The 21625-nt window shown below is 41.6% G+C and overlaps 1 protein-coding gene across 3 annotated transcripts in view; it reads right to left on the bottom strand.

Annotated features, from left to right (window-relative positions):
* The window catches only part of GABRA2 (gamma-aminobutyric acid type A receptor subunit alpha2), a 291356-nt gene that overhangs the window by 53960 nt on the left and 215771 nt on the right, over positions 1-21625 (bottom strand). For all 3 annotated transcript variants that reach the window (XR_013220060.1, XR_013220061.1, XM_077279822.1), the window contains exons 7-8: positions 19736-19879; positions 2694-2846 (exon numbers count right to left, since the gene is read on the bottom strand). Coding sequence is in view for 1 of the 3 variants with exons in the window: in XM_077279822.1 (XP_077135937.1) it covers positions 2694-2846; positions 19736-19879 (297 nt within the window). In the remaining 2 variants the exon portion in view is untranslated. The remainder of the gene's footprint in view (positions 1-2693; positions 2847-19735; positions 19880-21625) is intronic.

Here is a 21625-nt window from a genome sequence, read left to right as displayed (position 1 = left end):
TGAAGTAAAATATCTATGAGATGACTGAGATGAGATGAGACTGAGAATCCCGAATGTCATATTAATCCAGATTATATACAACATAAAAAGTTCTGCAGAAGAGTCGGTGTATTTTAGAGCAGTACATCATTTTATTGTGATGTGAATGTTTATTGCCAAATCATTTTTTGATGTCAAAAGATTTTATCCAAACTATTGTTTTTTGTACAGAAATACCTAAGTGAACCCAATTACTTAGGTAATTAGGTAATTCTCTCCCAATATCTTCGGTCATGGAAGGCCCTCATACACATTGGAAGTCGATACTGTGGTAATGAGCTGGTTTGGAAAACTTTATTTCAAAGTGAGAATTTTAAGTGTGATCAGGACATAGTGGCTTATGGGTGTTTCTTGGCACCCAACCTTCAGCGCACGCATCATGACAGAACCTCTCCCTCTAGTTACACCCTGGATATTTTAAATACCTGTTAATGTTCAAAATTGTGCAGGTAGATATCATTTTTGGGCAAATTTCAAGTGTTTTCTCTCTACCCGAGTGTTCTTAAAAAAGTGACAAGAGCCACAAACAAAGTGCACTAAGATACATTTTCTTGTAGCTCTCTCAAACAGGAGAAATCAAATCCTGTCCTTATGAGCCAAAAGGCAGCAGCGAGGATCAGGAATTAGAAGCCTCCCAAAGCCAAAGGTAATGGAGACTCAATCTTCCTCCTAGCATTTGCCTGGACTCTCACCCATGCAAGAACTAAGAGCCATCTAGGTCAGCTCCCCTCCCAAAAGAGAAGAGCTAGAGGTTGGGGGAAGCAGAACCTGATGGCCACACACTTCCCCCTAAACCTATCAGAAGGAAACCCATGAGAGAACCACATCCTGACAATTGTAGTCACAATGACACAAGTGCAAAGGGTGGCACAGTGAAAACCATCAATATAAATAGTGAAGATAATCCAATGTAATACTGGACCTTCAACTGTGAATTTAAAAATTCCCCATCCTAGTCAAAAAGCCCTGAAAAGGGTGTGCGATTAATAAAGTGAAAATGTGAAGTGCATGTGCAAAGTGCCAAAACTCAAGTTGGTTTCCAGGCCCATTGAGTTAAGGCACCCCAGGGCTACCACTCCTGGGTCACTACGCACCTCGACTTTCAAACGCTCCCGGCCTTATAGCATCAATCATGGAGGGCCAGGGTTTCACTGAATGAGTGTAAAAGCCACCCACGGCTCTAACCAGCACACTGTACCCAGTGTAATATCTTAATCTAATGGTGTCTCCCCCAAAAGCCCCCTTTTCGAAAGATACTACACGTGATCTCAGCCAAAAGGCCGAGAAGTGATACTTAGCAACATGTTTTTTACACCTTAGTTGCCCTTTTCTAATGCTCCTCAAGAGGTTGGCACAGTTTCATGGAGGATTCTAGTCATTTATTAAGGTGAATTGGTCATGTTATTTTTTCAGGAGCACATCTCTTCTTTCCTTCAATCATCCTTGTTGATGGGTGGTGTACTCCTAATGGTTGACAATTCGAACCAGTGACATGATCGTGCCGCTGGTCGGAACCGAGTGGCCTCCCAGGCTACTAGCAAAGGCAGCTTTGATTGGGAGAAGCACAGAAGGACTAAGGCTAGTCATATTCAACAATCAGGCATACTTCAGAGCAGCCCGAGCAGACTCTAAAGTGCTCCTTAACTAAGTAACCAGCCACTCTGCAGACTGGAAAACTTGTATACTACAATGCCCATGTCACACATCCACTTAAAAAAGTATGGCCGTGTGTGTGTATATATGTATACCATTTGTGCGAAATCCGTGTGCCATCCATGTGACACGTACAGGAGTAGAATGCTGAATAGAAATTACAGATTACAGAAATTAAGTGCTGCCATAAAAAAATGGACATGTGAGTCACACAGCCACACAGTCCATATGAAAATACAGACATGTGGCAGCCCTAGAGATTAGAATGGGTGTGCATGTGTACGTGCCTCCAGTATGTGTGAAAACAAACACCACACATACCAGAAACACGGACATGTAAAGGGGAACTAATTTAAAAAATCCCCCTGGTAATGACTATGGAAATAATTTTTAATAAGAAATATTTTGCAAAGTTGCCGCCTTTGCAAGCATTTTGCAATGTTACCCATTTAAAAACTTGAGAAAACCCTTTTCATACAGACTTTTCATCATGTCTATAACACAAGCCAGATACATTAACAGGGAATGCAATATGTATTGAGCTTCTTTTTTAAATGTAGCAAAGTAGATACGTTCATGCACTGAATTATAATTATAAAGTCACTGAACGACTTAATTACAGTAACACCTAATGCATTTCTTACACAATTTGATAATAACTATATTTGTAAAAATAACAGTATTGAAATAATACGGAGGTTTTGCCTAAAAATGTTTATATGGAAAAACCTGCATATTATTTCAATACTGTTATTTTAATAAATATAGTTATTATCATATTCATAGAGGAAAAAAAAGATATATCCCAAAACAATCATGCATATAGAAAATAAAATATTTTTTTCCTTTATGATTGGAAATTATAATCGTAACTATGATTATTACAGCTGTAATCAGTCCAAGCCACCTGTATGTATAATACAGTATGTCAATGTGTTATTGAAAAAAGAAACCACTTTATTAAAAATGCCATAAATATGAGCACTGCTGATTTTACTCACCAAAGACTGTTCTTGCAGGCACAGATTCCCTGTTCAGCCAGAATGACACCTGAGACAAAATGACTGTCATGATGCAGGGGAGATAGGTCTGAATCACAAAATATCCAATTTTTCGCTTCAGGTGAAAATGTGTTGTCATAACCGTGTACTCTCCTGCCAGACAAACATCCAAGTGAGAATTTTGTTCACAGTACAGTTAATTCATGGCACAAATTTCAATAAAAAAGAGTGTGAAGCCCTGCACAGGATGCTCTCACTCCGCTGCATGCAATAACAGAACACTGTCGTAGACAACAACTTAAACATTTCATCAGTAATGCACAGCACGTAGTCTTCAATTTATATGAAAAAAAAAGAAATAAATGGAGTTTTTGTTTATCTGCAATATATATATATATATATATATATATATATATATATATATATATATATATACATACATATATATATATATATATATATATATATATATATATGTATATATATATATACACACACACACAGTGGGTACAGAAAGTATTGTGACCCATTAAAATTTTTAAATCTTTGTTTCATTGCAGCCATTTGGTAAATTCAAAAAAGTTTGAGAAAAGTACTTTTTTTTCTCATTAATGTACACTCTGCACACCATCTTGACTTAAAAAAAAACAGGAATATAGTAATATTTGCACATTTATTAAAATAGAAAAAACTGAAATATCACATGCTCATAAGTATTCAGACCCTTTGCTCAGCCATGAGTCTTCTTGGGAATGATGGAACAAGTTTTTCACACCTGGATTTGGGGATCCTCTGCCATTCTACCTTGCAGATCCTCTCCAGTTCCATCAGGTTGGATGGTGTATGTTGTTGGACAGCCATATTCAGGTCTCTCCAGAGATGCACAAATGGGTTTAGGCCAAGACTTTGGCTGGGCCAGTCAAAAATGGTCACAGAGTTTTTCTGAAGCCACTCCTTTGTTATTTTAGCTGTGTGCTTAGGATCATTGTCTTGTTGGAGGGTGAACCTTTGGCCAACTCTGAGGTCCAGAGCACTCTGGAAGAGATTTTCATCCAGGATATCTCTGTACATGGCCGCATTCATGTTTCCTTCAATGACAACTAGTTGTCCTGTCCCTGCAGCTGAAAAACACCCCCATAACATGATGCTGCCACCACTATGTTTCACTGTTGGGATTGTATTGTACAGGTGATGAGCAGTGCCTGGATTTCTCCACACAAACCACTTAAAATTATCACCAAAAAGGTCTATCTTCATCTCATCAGACCAGAGAATCTTATTTCTCATAGTCTTGGTGTCCTTCATGTGTTTTTTTTAGCAAACTCTATGCGGGCTTTCATATGTCTTGCACTGAGGAGAGGTTTCTGTTGGGCCACTCTGCCATAAAGGCGTGACTGGTGGAGGGCTGGAGTGATAGTTGACTTTGTGGAACATTTTCTCATCTCCCTACTGCATCTCTGGAACTCAGCCACAATGATCTTGGGGTTCGTCTTTACCTTTCTCACCAAGGCTCTTCTCCCATGATTGCTCAGTTTGCTGAACGGCCAAGTCTAAAAAAACTTTTGGTGGTCCCAAACTTCTTCCATTTAAAGATTATGGAGGCCACTGTGCTCTAAGGAACCTTGAGTACTGCAGAAATTCTGCTGTTACCTTGGCCAGATCTGTGCCTTTCCACAATTCTGTCTCTGAGAAGCATCACATGATTTTTCAAACAGTGCCAATACTTTTGTCCACCCCCTTTTTAATGTTTGGTGTGGAATTATATCCAATTTGGCTTTAGGACAATTCTCTTTGTGTTTTTTCATTTAAGACAAATTAAATGAAGATAATAATACCAAAGAATTTGTGATTGCAATCATTTTCAGGAAGAAACTGAGTATTATCTGACAGAATTGCAGGGGTGTCAATACTTTTGGCCACAACTGTATATACACAGTGCTTTGCGAAAGTATTCGGCCCCCTGGAACTTTTCAACATTTTCCCACATATCATGCTTCAAACATAAAGATAACACATGTAAATTTTTGGTGAAGAATCAACAAGTGGAACACAGTTGTGAAGTTGAACAAAATGTATTGCTTATTTTAAATTTTTGGGAAATTCAAAAACTGAAAAGTGGGGCGTGCAATATATTTTTCGGCCCCTTTACCTTCAGTGCAGCAATCTCACTCCAGAAGTTCATTGTGGATCTCTGAATGATCCAATGTTGTCCTAAATGTCTAATGATGATGAATATAATCCACCTGTGTGTAATCAAGTCTCCGTATAAATGCACCTGCTCTGTGATAGTCTCAGGGTTGTGTTAGAAGCACAGAGAGCATCATGAAGACCAAGGAACACAATAGGCAGGTCCGTGATACTGTTGTGGAGAAGTTTAAAGCTGGATTTGGATACAAAATGATTTCCAAAATGTTAAACATTCCAAGGAGTACTGTGCTAGGGATCATATTGAAATGAAAGGAGTATCATACCACTGCAAATCTACCAAGACCAGGCTGTCCCTCTAAACTTTCATCTGAAACAAGAACACTAATCAAAGATGCAGCCAAGAGGCCTATGATCACTCTGGATGAACTGCAGAAATCTATAGCTGAGGTGGGATAGTATGTCCATAGGACAACAATCAGTCGTACACTGCACTAATCTGGGCTTTATAGAAGAGTGGCAAGAAGAAAGCCATTTCTCAAATATATCCATAAAAAAGTGTTGCTTAAAGTTTGTAACAAGCCACCTAGGAGACACACCAAACATGTGGAAGAAGGTGCTCTGGTCAGATGAAACCAAAATCGAACTTTTTGGCAGCAATGCCAAACGATATGTTTGGCGTTAAAGCAACCCTGAATGCACCATCCCCACTGTCAAACATGGTGGTGGCAGCATCATGGTTTGGGCCTGCATTTCTTCAGCAGGGACAGGGAAGATGGTTAAAATTAATGGGAAGATGGATGGAGCCAAATACAGGACCATTGATGAAGAAAACCTGTTGGAGTCTGCAAAAGACCTGAGACTGGGACGGAGATTTGTCTTCCAACAAGACAATGATCCCAAGCATAAAGCAAAATCTACAATGGAATGATTCACAAATAAACGTATCCAGGTGTGAGAATGGCCAAGTCAAAGTCCAGACCTCAATCCAATCGAGAATCTGTGGAAAGAACAGAAAACTGCTGTTCACAAGCGATCTCCATCAAATCTCACTGAACTCGAGCTGTTTGCCAAGGAAGAATGGGCAAGAATTTCAGCCTCTCGATGTACAAAACCGATAGAGACATACCCCAAGCGACTTGCAGCTGTAATTGCAGCAAAAGGTTAAAGGGGACGAATAATATTGCACGCTCCACGTTTCAGTTTTTGAATTTCCACAAAAATGTAAAATAAGCAATAAATTTCGTTCAACTTCACAATTGTGTTCCACTTATTGTTGATTCTTCACCAAAAATTTACATTTGGTATCTTTATGTTTGAAGCATGATATGTGGGAAAAGGTTGAAAAGTTCCAGGGGGCCGAATACTTTCGCAAGGCACTGTATATATATACATACACAGGTGATTCTCACAAAATTAGAATATCATCAAAAAGTTGATTTATTGCTATTAGTATATACAAAAAGGGAAACTCATATACTATATAGAGTGATTACAAACAGAGTGATCTATTTCAAGCGTTTATTTCTGTTAATGTTGATGATTAATGAAAAGCCAAAAGTAATTATCTTAGTCAATTAGAATTAGAATATTTGACAAAAACACCTGCAAAGGCTTCCTAAGCATTTAAAAGGTCCCTTAGTCTGTTTCAGTAGGCTCTGCAATCAGGGGGAAGACTGTTTACTTGGCAGATGTCCAGTAGGTAGTCAATGACACACTCCACAAGGAGGGTAAGCCCCAAAAGGTCATTACTAAAGAAGCTGGCTGTTCATTGAGTGCTATATTACATCAATCGCGCCAATCAAATTGATCGCACCTGTTGATAACTTCCTGGATCGTAGCTATTACAGCACCAATCCAGGTAACACCGATCCTATGCCAGAGCCTGCAACTACTGATTGGCAAGATCGATGTGATCGTCAATCACGCCAATCACAGGGAACAGCAGCGGTGTCACCGTGCTGTGCCCCGATGGTGACGTGCCGATGACCTGCCGGTGACCTGCCTAGGATCGGAACTGTGAGCTCCGATCATAGGCCTGTAACTAGCAGGGCCACCTCTAATTGGTGGGATCGATGTGATCATCGATCCCACCAATGACAGGTCACAGCAGCGGTATGACCGCTCTGTGACCTGTCTCTCACCTGTCCCTGACCTGTCTGACTCCTCTGCAGGAATCCTCACACTAGTTTTTTTCCCACATTCCTGTGCGCGCACCCTGCAGCCGCATCTAACCCGTGCCTTCCATTTTCTTCTTTTTTCACATGCCCGTGTGTGCACCCAGCAGCCGCGTCTAACCCGTGTCTTCCGTTTTCTTTTTTTTTTACATCCCCGTTCGCACACCCAGCAGCCGCCAACTTTGATAAGTGACGTGGTTCACTTATCAGAGCTAGGGCCTGCTGTCATGAATCCCCAATGGCTAGGGATAGCACAGGACAAACAAAGTACAAATAAATAACGGACGAGCTCTAGGGTGATGGAACCTGGGCTGACCGCTGCCCTACGCCTGACAAACGCAACTAGAGATAGCCAGGGAGCGTGCCTACGTTGGTTCTAGACGCCACGCACCAGCCTAAGAGCTAACTAGTACTGCAGAGAAAATAAAGACCTCACTTGCCTCCAGAGGAATGAACCCCAAAAGATATAGTTGCCCCCTCACATGTATTGACGGTGAAATGAGAGGAAGGCACACACATAGAGATGATATATATAGATTTAGCAAATTGAGGCCCGCTGTAAACTAGAAAGCAGAACGATACAAAAGGGGACTGAGCGGTCAGCAAAAAACCCTAATCAAAAAACCATCCTGAGATTACAAGAACCCATGTGCCAACTCATGGCACATGGGGAGAACCTCAGTCCACTAGAGCAACCAGCTAGCATAGAGACATAATAAGCAAGCTGGACAAAAAACCAAACAACTGAAAATCAGCACTTAGCTTATCCTGAAAGATCTGGGAGCAGGTAGGCAGGAACCAAACAGAGCACATCTGAATACATTGATAGCCGGCAAGGGAATGACAGAAAGGCCAGGTAAAATAGGAAACACCCAGCCTCTGATGGACAGGTGGAAACCAAAGGCCGCAACCCACCAAAGTCACCCAGTACCAGCAGTAACCACCAGAGGGAGCCCACAAACAGAATCCACAACAGCCTGCTGTTTTAGACTTCTTTTCACAGGCATTTTTTTCTCCTGTATTTGCTCTTTTTCTTTCAGCTTTTTCTTTTTCAGGCAAGTTTGCACCAATCACTATCCACCTACACACACACATACAGTTATAAATAAAGTAAACCCAAGCACCATATTCAACAAAAAATGTTTTCCGCCCGTCACGTGTGTACAACAGCGTTATTCATTGGAGGAGGCATATTCTTTCATTGCCTGCGACACTAATAGAGAGGGAGAGTATCCCACATTCCTTTACTCTTCAGATTCTTCATCCTCTTCATCTTCATCCTCAGGTCCTGCGGAACCGCCACATAGATTTCGCAGGACAGAAGCAGCGCCCACCATTCATGAAGATGAAGATGAAGCAGGACCCACTCCTGAAGATGAACCAGCGCGCCCCTCTTTGGACCCCGTATGGACCTCGCCCCCCGAAAATTATGAGCCACTGATTCCTGATTTTGTGGCAGAAACAGGAATCAAGTTTGACACCACCGGCCTCACCGAAATAGACTTTTTCAAAGTCTTTTTCTCTGAGGATTTTGTTAACCTTGTTCTGTTTGATGAATCATGTCATGAATCACACTCTTTGAGTATCTCCAGGCTCTTTATTCACATCATGTCTCAACCTCCATTACATGAATCCAGTGTACAACAACATCCAACAAGTTCCAAACAAAGAATATAGAACACACATAAAAGTAGTGAGACCCCTAGAGGCCACATGAACATATAACATATTGCTACATCCTTTCTCTTTTAACAGGAGGAACAATAAAAGATACTAAACTAAAGTATACTATGACAAAGTTAGAAATTAACCTAGTACGTCCAGTTAGATATAATCTTTGAGGTGCGCCGGCTTTTTGCTAATTCTGCCAGCTCTGGTAATATAAGATGTGTCCCTTTCTACATCTGGTATATCTGGTAGTTCTTCTGATATTGTCTGTCTCTGGCCAGAGTCCTCACCCTGATGATCAGCTGTCACTGTTGGTGCCTGACTTGTACTTTCTGCCTCGTTGTCTTGGGTGTCTGGATACTGTTCAAAAGGCCATGAATCATCTCTTTCTCGCGTTTTCCTCAAATATCTCCGATTTCTCCTTAGTCTTCTTCCGTCGTCTGTTAGAATTTCGTAGGACCGAGGTCCCAGTTTCTGGACAACCTTCGCCTTTTGCCAGTGTGTGTCAAATGTGCTGCTTGGCTGCAGCCGAATGTTGTCATTTCTCTGGAGCTCAGGCAGATCCTTTGCAGATTTATTGTAATAGAAAGCTTGCCTCGCTTGATTCTTCTGTAATTTAGCTTCGATGTTTCCCAGCAGCTTTGGTTCTAACAGATGACACGCAGTTGGTATGAGTGTCTTTGTACACCTACTCATGAGCCTCTGTACCAGACTGCTGTCTAGGCCTTGGGTGGGTGTGTTTCTATGATCCAGTATAGACAGATATACATCAGCACCCGCCTGGTTTGCTTTCTGCATGAGTCTTTTGGCCGTTTTTACTGCTGACTCTGCTTTCCCATTACTCTGAGGATATCTCGGAGAAGACGTCTGGTGTTCAAATTCCCACTTCTTACTGAAAGTTTTGAATTCTTCTGACGTAAACTGTGCCGCATTGTCAGAGAAAACGATGCCATACCTGGCAAAATGGGCCTTGAGTTTTTTAATCACTGTTCTCGCCCTTGTGTCCTGCACCAAATCAACCTCCCAGAAGTTAGAGAAATAGTCCACTGTAATCAGGTATTCTTTGTCATTCCATGTGAACAAGTCTGTTCCTATTTTTGACCAAGGCCTATGTGGAATTTCATGAGGTTGCAATGTCTCCTTTGGTTGCTTATCATTGCAGGATGCACATATTTCACATTGTGCTATGTAATTTTTTATGTGGTCATTCATTCCTGGCCAATAAACTGATTCTCGTGCACGACGTAGGCATCCTTCCATGCCTAAGTGAGAAGAGTGCAATGTTTTCAATATGTCTCTTCTGAGAACTTCAGGTATAATAGCCCTGTCTCCTTTAAAGATGATTCCTTGCTGCACTGCCAATTCATCTCTTATGTGGAAGAATGGTGAGACTTCCCTCGGAGCATGCTGCTTGTATTTTGGCCAGCCCTGCAAGATGACAGTTTTTAAACTCTGGAGACTTTTATCCTTCTCTGTAAAAATCTGGATTTGCTTGACCTTTTCTTTTGACACTGCAAGGTAGTTACACATGTTGATGGTTTCAATGTCTTCCTCCTCATCCTTTGTGCTAGGAAGGTAAGCTCTGCTTAGCGTATCTGCAATCAGTAAGTCTCTTCCTGGACAGTACCCGATGTCAACATCATATTTCTGAAGTCGCAACAGCATGAGCTGTAGTCTCTTTGGGGCATTTAGTAATGGTTTCCAATGGTTTGTGATCCGACTCCACTGTTACCCGTCGACCATAGGTGTACTGGTGAAACTTCTCCATCCCAAATACCACAGCCAGTAGTTCCTTCTCAATCTGCGCATATCCCTGCTCTGTTGTTGTAAGGGCTCTGCTTGCAAATGTAATTGGCTGTTTGTTCTGCATTAATGTGGCTCCAGGGCCTTTTTCCGAAGCATCACATTGTACCACCACTTCTCGATCTGGATCGAAATACTTTAGGGTTGCTGTATCTGCAATGGCATTCTTTACTGCTCAGAAAGCAGTCTCCTGGCTTTCTGTCCATTCCCACATCTTTGTGGGTTAGCTGTCTCAGTGGCTCACACATGTCTGACAGATGTCTGCAAAATTTTGAGAGATAATTCACCATGCCCAAAAATCGTTGTACTCCAGAAACATCAGTAGGGGTAGGCAAATCTTGTATTGCTCTCACCTTTTCAGGATCCACTCTGACCCCAGTTGAAGTCAGTCGATGACCAATATAGGCCACTTCTGTCATTTTCAATTTGAATTTGTCCAAATTCAGCTTTATGTTTTTTTCTCTGCATCTGACCAAAAATTGTATCATCTTCTGATCGTGATCCTTGACTGCAGATTCCATATTTTCACCTTCTCCCACTACCAGGATATCATCCGCTATTGTCTTCACTCCAGTAAGTCCTTCCAAAGCCTGCATCAATTTCTGCTGGAATATCTCTGGAGCAGGTTTTAGTCCCATGGGCATTTTCAGCCATTTAAAGCATCCAAATGGTGAAGAAAATGTTAAACTTGAATCTTCAGTCAGGGCCACATGCCAGAATCCATTTTTTACATCACATACAGAAAATATTTTAGCCTTTGATAAATCTGGTAGGACATCATCTAATGTTGGCATTGGGTAATGGTTTCATTTCAGCGCCTTGTTGAGTGGCTTAGGATCAATACATATTCTTAACTTGCCCGATGGTTTCTGCACTATGACCAAACTGCTGATCCAATCTGTGCTCTTATGGACTGGTGCTATCATGCCTCTTCTCTGTAGATCTTGCAGTTCTACTTTCAGCGGTTGCATTAAAGCTACAAGCACTCTTCTTGTGGGTAATCTGGTGGGCTGCACTGTGTTGTCAATTTCTAGCCTATATTTACCTTCAAAGCACCCATCACCTTCAAATACATCAGCATACTCTGCTTTTATTTTCTGCATGTCCAAGTTGTGCTCTGCATTTAGTTTTGGATTTTGTATATCCTGGGCAACTTCAACAGACATAATGTTCTGAGACTGTACTTTTATTAAGTCCATTGCCTGAACTGCTTTTACTCCCAGTAATGGTACATGGTTACCACCCCGTAACACGGTAAATTCAACTCTATAACTCTTTCTGTTACATGGGTTTCGTATTTTTAACTTACATGTCCCCATTGGTTTTAGAACACTTTTGTTGTACATCACCAGTACCTTGTCAGTTGGCTCAATAGAAACATGTTTGTTTAGCAGATCAAATGAAATTACATTGCAGCTTGCTCCACAATCCAGCTGAAATCTAATGGGCTTCTCATCCAACAAGAATGTTGCATAAAGCTGCTTGGCATCCTTCACTACTGACTGCCCGACTACATTGACTTTCTCTGTTGTAGACTGCATTTGTAGCCATGTAATGTCCTCTGCACTGTCAGTGTCTGGTGTCACAGCGTGGAGCTGTCTGTACTGTTTGCCTCTTCCCTGCCTGCAGACAGCAGAGTAATGATTCTTCTTGCCACATGACCTGCAGGTTTCCCCATATGCTGGACACTTGGTTTTGTCTCTCTCATGTCTTTTCCCACAATACTTGCAGTGGACAGTGTTTATAGGGTAGTCTGGTCCTGTCTTTCCTTTCATAGATACTGCATGTACCTTGTCATCATCATTCTCACTGGTGCCTGCCATCATCTTCAGGCTGTGCTGTGTGAGCTCAGCAGCCCTGCAGATTTGCATACATTTCTCTAAAGTCATGCCTTCCTCTCTCAGTAATCTTTCTTTGAGATGACTGTCCTTTATGCCACACACCATTCTGTCCTTGATTAGACTGTCCCTGATCTCTCCAAAGCCACATGTTTCTGCAAGTCTCCTCAGCTCTGTCAGATATCTGTCCACATTTTCACCATCCTCCAGTGTTTATCAAATGCCTGCACAATGTCTGCTAGGAGGAGGTTGTCTGTGTCTGGGAGCAAGGTGTGGGCTAATTATCTGCCATTTTCCCCAATTAGGTAATAAAACAGCTTTACTTTCCGTTTGTCGTCAGTGGGGCCCACAGTCAGATCCACATACAGTGTAAACTCTTCCTTCCAATGTCTCCAGGTCTGGGACAGATTACATGAAGTGACATCCAGTCTCTGAGGGGGCTTCAGACCAGTCTCCATTTTGCTGTACTGTCAGGGAATCTGTACTTACAGTTGCAGTGATCTGTGCAGTTCCAGCCTCATATAAGCTCTGAGAATTTGCAGGTTCTGTGCCCGGCTGCCACCATGTTCTGTTTGATGAATCCTGTCATGAATCACACTCTTTGAGTATCTCCAGGCTCTTTATTCACATCATGTCTCAACCTCCATTACATGAATCCAGTGTACAACAACATCCAACAAGTTCCAAACAAAGAATATAGAACACACATAAAAGTAGTGAGACCCCTAGAGGCCACATGAACATATAACATATTGCTACAAACCTCATGGTGGAGCAAACTAATTTGTACGCTCGGCAATTTTTGGAGCAAAACACCGGTTCATCATATCCTAACTGGTCTCCTGTAGACACAGTTGAAATGATACAGTTTTGGGGCCTGGTCCTTCATATGGGGCTCCTGAAGAAGCCAGAAATTTGGCAATATTGCAGTGTTGATATTTTAAACAACACTCCAGTGTTCCAAATGGTCATGGTCCGAATGCGTTTTGAGGCCATCCACAAATTCCTGCATTATAACGATAATGCACAGTGTCCCACACAAGATGACCCCAACTTTGACTGTCTGTTCAAAGTTCAGCCTGTCATTGAACACTTCAACAAAAAGGTTGGTGAAGTGCAAGTGCCTAAAAGGGACATCTGCGTGGATGAGTCGTTGGTTCATTTTAAGGGAAGGCTCAGATTCCATCAGTAACTGCCCAGCAAGAGGGCCAGATACGGAATCAAACTCTGTAAGCTGTGTGAGAGTACCTCAGGGTACACCTACAGCTTTAGAGTGTATGAAGGGAAGGACACCAGGATTGAACCCCCTTAGTGCCCCCCTGTCCTGGGAGTGAGTGGGAAAATTGTGTGGAATTTGGTGCACCCACTGCTGGATAAAGGTTATCACCTCTACACTGATAACTTTTATTCCAGCATCCCACTCTTCAAATCGCTCTCTGTGTGAGGTACCACAGCCTGCGGTACTGTCTGCAAAAATCAGAGGGGCCTCCCAAAAATGCTACTTGGGCAGATGCTCAGAAGGAGTGACAGCAGAGCCCAATGTACTGACCACCTGTTGGTGGTCAAGTACAAGGACAAGAGGGATGTCTTTCTCTTGACCACCATACATGGTGATGGCAGTGCCCTCAGCACTGTACGGGGTACCTCTACACAGGTCAGCAAACCGGACTGTGTACTGGGGTACAATAAAAACATGGGGGGGCTGTTGATCTCTCTGATCAACTTCTCCAACTGTACAGTGCTTTGGGAAAGGCCAAGGTGTGGTTCAAAAAGCTGTCCATGTACATCGTACAAATGGCAATGCTCAACGCTTTCCTGCTGTCACGATGTGCACGCCACACCAATACGTCATACCTTCAGTTTCAGGAGGTAGTGGTTAAGGCCCTGATATTTGGCACGAGGGAGAGAGTGGGCCCCAGTTCTTCCGGAACTGAAAGTGCTCGTATTGTACCAGGTCAGCATTTCCCTGGAGAGGTCCCCCAAACTGGAAAAAGAGGTAAGTCACAAAAAAGGTGCCGAGTATGTTACAAAAGGGGAATACGCAAGGACACAATTTATCAATGCGACACCTGCCCCGAAAAATCTGGCCTGTGTATGAAGGATCGCTTCAAATTGTACCACACCTCCATGCACTACTAATTTACTTTACAGCAAACAGTAGATTAGTTCCAAAAAGGGGGCACATCTAGATAAGTTCATTGAGGGTCTAGTTTACAAAATGTCACTTTTGTTTTTGTTTTAACTGTTTAGGCACATCAGGGGCTCTGCAAACAGAACATGACACCCGCAGACTATTCCATCAAAGTCTGCTTTCCAAAACATCACTTCTTCACTTCCGAGCCCTGAAGTGTGCCCATACAGTATTTTTTCCCACATATGGGGTACCAGCATACTCAGGACAAATTGGACAACAACTTTTGGGGTCCAATTTCTCCCGTTACCCTTGGGAAAATTAAAAATTGGGGACAAAAATCATTTTTCTGGGAAAAAATAGGATTTTTTATTTTCACTCCCGGGCAATAAAAATTTTTAGTGAAGCACTTGGGGGTTCAAAATTCTCACCACATACCTAGATAAGTTCCTTAGGGGGTCTAGTTTCCAAAATGGGGTCACTTGTGGGGGGTTTCCACTGTTTAGGCACATCAGGGGCTCGCCAAACGCGACATGGCATCCGATCTCAATTCTAGCTAATTTTAGCTTGAAATAGTCAAAAGGCGGTCCTTCCCTTCTAAACACAAACAGTGGTTCCACCCCACATATGGGGCATCAGCATACTCAGGACAAATTGGACAACAACTTTTGTGATCCATTTTCTCCTTTTACCCTTGGGAAAATAAAAAAAATTGTTGCTGTAAGATCATTTTTGTGACTTAAAAGATAAAAATTATTTTTTTTCTTTCACATTTCTTCTGCTCCTATGAAACACCTGAAGGGTTAATAAACTTCTTGAATGTGGTTTTGAGTACCTTGAGGGGTGCAGTTTTTAGAATGGTGTAACTTTTGGGTATTTTCAGCCATGTAGACCCCTCAAAGTGACTTCAAATGTGAGGTGGTCCCTTAAAAAATGGTTTGGTAAATTTTGCTGTAAAAATGAGAAATCACTGGTTAAATGTTAACCCTTATAACTTCCTAACAAAAAAAAAATGTTGGTTCCAAAATTATGCTAATGTAAAGTAGACATGTAGGAAATGTTATTTATTAACTATTTTGTGTGAAATATATCTCTGTTTTAAGGGCATAAAAATTCAAAGTTTGAAAATTGCAAAATTTTCCAAATTTTCTCCAATTTTCCATTTTTTACACAAATAAATGCAAGTAATATTGAGGAAATTTTATGAATAACATGAAGTACAATATGTATCGAGAAACAGTCTCAGAATTGCCAAGATCCGTTGAAGCGTTCTGGAGTTATTACCTCATAAAAGGACAGTGGTCAGATTTGTAAAAATCATTAACATGCAAACAACCTTCAGGGGTTAAGGGCTTAAAAGAGCATAGCATTAACTGAAAATAAACTAACAAGCTACACCTAGGGGGCAGAAGTACAACTGGAGGAGAAAATGGAGGAGGTGGACGCAGATGTGTAGGTTGAAGAGGCAGAAGAGGAGGTGGCTAACAGTTTTTTTGTTTTCTTTATATGAGGAAGTGGCACCCAAATTAAACAAATGGCAAATTGAGTTTATTACTGGCTGGGTGTGACTGGTATAGTTGACTAGTCATAAAAATCCTGTGGGATCCATGCCTGGTTCATTTCAATGAATGTTAGCTTCCTCATGTTGGCTGTGAAAAGGTGGACGCGCCTGTCTGTAATGACATCCTCTGCTGTGATAAACACACATTCCGACAGTACTCTTGCCATATGTCAGGCCTGCACCTCCAAGACATAAAAGGAAAGCTCAGGTCATTTGCCTGATTTGTTGACCCCGAAGTTAAATGAGGCAGACCCATCAGTTAGGACATGGAGATGTGTAGAGAGGTACTCTTCCACCATGTTATTGTAACTCTGCCTTCTGCTAATATGGACCATATCAGATGGTGGTGCCGGATATTGTGGTGTGCTCATAAAGTTTTGCCAGATTTTAGCCATGCTAATTCTGCCTTCCGAGGTGGTGGTGGTGCCCCAGCTGCATTAGTGACTCCCTCCTTCCTCCTTGTACTAGTGACTTCCACATCATCATCATGTGGGAAAGCCATCAGTAGTTTCTCTGCTAGCGTGTGCTTGTATTCACACATTTTGTGATCCTGCTTCAGTGATAGGTAATGATGGTACATTGTCCTTGCAGCTGGGATCCAGGAGGGTGGCCACCCAGTACTCATCACAGGCAATACAGGCAATTGGTTGTCATTGTGCAGGCATAGCAGCATGTATTGGCTCATGTGTGTAAGGCTGCCTGATGATAATGACAAGCCGTCCTCGGTGGGAGGTGTAATATCTAGGTCTTCTGTATCCCCCCAATCACGCTCCAGTGATGACCATGAGCTGCTTTGAATGGCTTTGAGTGCCTCTGTCCTGTGAACTCCTCCTCCTTCCCATCCTCATCCTATCAAAATGTAACCAGGCTTTACAACTGGGTACCTGGCCACTGTTTGTACTGTAACCCACCCTCCAAGCCATGGGTGGATGACAGGCCTCATAACGATTTGAATTGGCCCTGCTCCCTCACCACCTCACCTATCAGCACTTGAATTTTCTTTTCAGCAGTTTTATAGGTAGTATAGTAATGCTGATGATGGTGTCATCAGCACTGGCCATATTGGTGGAGTGTTCAGAGCAACGTAACATGACACACACGTCCCTCATGGATTCCCACTTATTAGTGGTGAAGTGTTGTTGTTCTGCAGAGCAACTCTGCCATGTGTGATGCAGCTGAAACTACACTACTGCCGGCTGCTGCTCGCACAGTCACTCCAACATATGTAAGGTGGAGTTCCACCTTCTTGGTACGTCGCATACGAGGTGGTGAGGGGGAAGGCAGAAGTGATGCTGCACTACAGTCAGGCTAGTAGCAGCAGGGTGAGAGCGCTGAAAGCGTGCATACACTGCCTGCATTTTCAGCAGTAGCTTTGACATGTATGTGTAGTTTTTCAGGAAGCTCCGCACCACCAAGGTCTGCACAAGTGCCAGGCAAGGGATATGGATCAAACTGGCTAGGCCCAGTGCTTCAACAAGATTTCACCGCATATTACTAGGATGGCCTTCGTTCCATGTGGGGTCTGGGATATCCCCATCATCTTCCACTCACTTCTCACCCCTGTCCTCCTTGCGGTCTGCACACTGCAGAAAGATGCTGCATTTGGCAACTGTATTTCGTCATCCTCTGATATGTGCTGTGGTGATCCACTGACCATGTGCAATAGCCCTCCCATCTACTCATCCTCCAACCTAACAAATGGTGAGCTTCAGTGCACTCAATCTCTTCCACTTCTGCAACAGGGCCAGTTGGATGGGCCACATAACGCAAGCCAACAGAATCATTAAAAAGCAGAAGAGACTGCTGCATAACTTGGGGCTTGAACTCTGCACTTTCTGCAGTGGACCGGGAGGAAGATAATGTGAATGAAATTGAGGCACTCTCAGCCATCCAATCTAGACCTTTTCAGCATCTTTTGGACTCTCCATTTCGTGCATCTATACTCGCCATTACAAAATGATGCAGAACGTCCTGTTGCCTGTGTGCACCAGATGAATGTGTTTCATTTGAGTCATAGGAGGCAAAAAATGACCACATCTTCTCCATGCAACAGCTACACCACCACCAGCAGCAGCTACACCAGCGCCACCATGTCCTTGCTCCCTATTTGTTGCTCTCCTCATTGTTGGAAGTGGTTTTTCAGCACATTACTCACGCAGAGATGGCAGCAGAGAAGAGTTATTGTTTAGCACATTACTCACAAAAAAGACAGCTGCATTGTAGAATTATTTTTTAGGCACACTACTGGTATAGACACAGCGGTAGAGTAAAATTATGTCTTTGGGCCCACAAATTTCAGAGACTGCTGCAGAGTAGATTTATTTTTTAGGCACAGCACTTGAATAGACACAGCAATACAGTAAAATTTTGGCCCACAAATGGCAAAGAAATGCCTGCAGAGTAGGCACACTACTTGTGTAGACAAAGCTGTAGAGTAAAATTATTGCTATGACCCACAAGTGGCAAAGAGACAGCAGAAGAGCAGATTTATTTTTTAAGGCACACTGCTCATATAGAAACAGTGGTAGAGCAAAATTATTATTTTTGTGCCTACAAATGGCAATGAGACAGCTGCAGATGATTGGCACAGCACTCCCACATATATCAATGAAGACTACACACAGTGGCTTTTTGGCACAGTACTCCCACTGAGGCACATGCAGAATACACAAAGAGCCTTTTTCTAAAGTATGCAGTCAAATTCAAACCATCATTCCAGCTGTGTCATCCTGACCCTATACTAATCAGAACAGAATGGTGGCGGCACTTGTGATCAGGCATTTGTACACTCCAGGTCATGTACTGTGCTGACCAATTACAGCAATGCCAAAACTTGGATGGCTCAGGAAGTGCCCATAGCTTAAAAGCTTGTTGATTGGTTGCGCTGCAGCCTTTCAATAAACTTTATTAAGTTTCCGAACCAAGCGTAAACCGGACATCTGATAAAAAGTCAGTTTTTGGGATTCAGTTCCTTATACTAGATGTCCGGTAAGAACCCCAAACTTTCCAGTTTGGGTTCACTCATCCCTAATTACAGCTCAAAAAAAAGATCAGCTTGCAAAACTAACTCCGGGAGGATGATTCTTATGAACCGGACCCTGGATCTACATAACCTCATCTATTAGGATACTATCACAGACCGATATCAAGCCGCGGCTAGCCGGAAATTACACTCTGACAAATATCTTTTGGAACAAAGCATTATACTCTTCCTCCAGCATTATGGTTTATTATCTAGTGGTGCATTTCCATCTTATGTCCTTCTCACCATTAGAGGCAAACACATACTTACCAGTTGAATACACCTGTATGTTGGCTCTATGTTTGGTCTTCAGCAGTACCAATGCTGACTATACCTTGCAACATCATATTGAGAAGTAATATAAGTTATGACATCAGGATGCCTAGTCAACTGAAGAAAACAAAAGACCTGCTCTGACTCAAAACCAGACAAAAATTTGATGAGTGGGCAGTAGAGATGGGGAAGGCCGAAGAATTTTTGTCTTCTTTTTCCTTCAGCCAATTAAGATTGTTCAATTGGTTAAAATGATTAAAAAATAAACTCAGATCAAAATAAGCATTCGGTGTAACACTGGCTATGGTACATGACATTTCATAAAAGTATGAATTTAGATTATACAATAGTATAGTATATAATATATATTTGATAATCTGTATTAGTCCATGATGTCAAATATAAGTGAAACTCATGCACTTACCTGTACTTGACTTAATGGTTTCATTCCCAGCCAAATGACCTAAAAGCACATACTGATTTAATCTTGAGCCGTCTGGTGCCACCACAACAGAATCTGTGGCATTTCTAGTCCATACATACGTCACTTCTGATGTTGTGTAAGCATCTGCACAAAGCAAATAAATGAAAAATTGTACATACTTTCCTGAAGACAGTTCCAGCTGTTGTAGCATTATATATTCAAAACAAATTTAATATATTTTAAATTTGACACTTTATCAAAACAACTTAGAAAAACCTCCAAATTGTCTAAAAACAATTTTTGTGCTTGTCTATTTTTTTCCTTCACAGTATAAAATTACCATAGAACTATAATGTAACCATTTGCTTTGAACATAATGGTGCATATATCCCCTCATCCTGAGCAAGACAGATTACAATCGTTAAATTTAGATTGTGAGCCCCATCGGGGACAGTGATGATAATGTGTGCAAACTGTAAAGCGCTGCGGAATATGTTAGCGCTATATAAAAAAAAAAAAAATGAGGTGACTGTGTAGAATAGATGTCCTATGGCTCCCTATAAAGGAAAAACTTCAAAGTATGATTAATTCACATAGTCCACTTATTCCAGGGATGAAGAATCCCATGCATACCACAGGAGACAGAAAAGCACCTCAAATGGTAGATCCTCACTAAATATAATAGATAACAAAAATGAGTTAAAAACAAGACACACAAACCCGAAATAAAATAAAAATTAATAGTTAAAAACAGAAAAAAAGGGGAGGAAAATAAATAAATATACAATATATAATATATACAGGATTTAAAACCCGCAATATTCTACAAACATGCCATAAATCCAAGATTCTCATTTAGGCCACGCGGAGCCATTATTACCGAATAGGTAAATCCATTTGCTCTCTCTCTGTGCTAGGGTTTTACCCAAATTACCTCCCCTAGGTCCTAAATAGACTTGATCAATGGCCTGTATCTTTAGGCCTGAGGGATCACATTTGTGGTGAAGCTTAAAGTGCCTAGGGAGGGTTTTAAGCGTAGTAATGTCTTCTACTGTAGATGCCTTTTCAATATCCCTTATATGCTCTCTCGTTCTTATTCTGAGCTCACGAGTAGTTAGGCCTACATACACCTTTTTACATGGAAAACATGCATGATAAACTAAACCTTTTGAGGAGCAGGATAGAGTTTTCCAAATTTTAAAAATCTTGGTGCCATCATGATTATGAAAAGAGGTGCTTTTGAAATGATTGCTGCATGCTTTACAAGTGTTACAAGGGAAAAATCCCTGGAGCTCAGACTTCATTCTACCTCCAGGTGAACCCAGATAATGGCTGTGTACCAAAAGGTCTCCCAAATTCTTAAAACGTCTAGGGGTCATTAGTGGTCGATTGGGTAGAATTTTTCTCAGAATTGGATCTGATTGTAGAATGCCCCAGTATTTTTCTATTATTGTTACCAGTTCCGGCCATTGCTTATTATATTCAGTGATGAACCTTACATAATTAGAGGTTTCAATTTTGTCTTTTTTATTTCTATTTTGATTCTGATTGTAGAGGAGCTCCTCCCTGGTAAATCTAGTTGCCTTTTTAAATCCCTTTTTAATAAGTCTTTTACTGTACCCACGGTCACTCAGCCTATGAGCTAAATCTGATGCTTGCCGCATAAAGTCATCATCCGTGGTGCAAATTATTTTTAGTCTCATAAACTGGCCAGTAGGGATACCTTTAATTGTAGATCCATGGTGGGCAGAAGCCGCATGTAGCAGGCTATTAGTCCCTGTCTTTTTCCGGAACACATCTGTAACTACACTACCATCAGCAAGGTCTTCAATTTTGAGATCAAGAAATTCCACTTTTCTCCCATAATTAAAGGTAAGTCTGATATTCAAT

The sequence above is a fragment of the Ranitomeya variabilis genome, chromosome 1, assembly GCF_051348905.1.
Source record: "Ranitomeya variabilis isolate aRanVar5 chromosome 1, aRanVar5.hap1, whole genome shotgun sequence".
In the NCBI taxonomy this organism is placed as follows: Eukaryota; Metazoa; Chordata; class Amphibia; order Anura; family Dendrobatidae; genus Ranitomeya; species Ranitomeya variabilis.
This window is presented reverse-complemented; position numbering and strand designations above follow the sequence as displayed.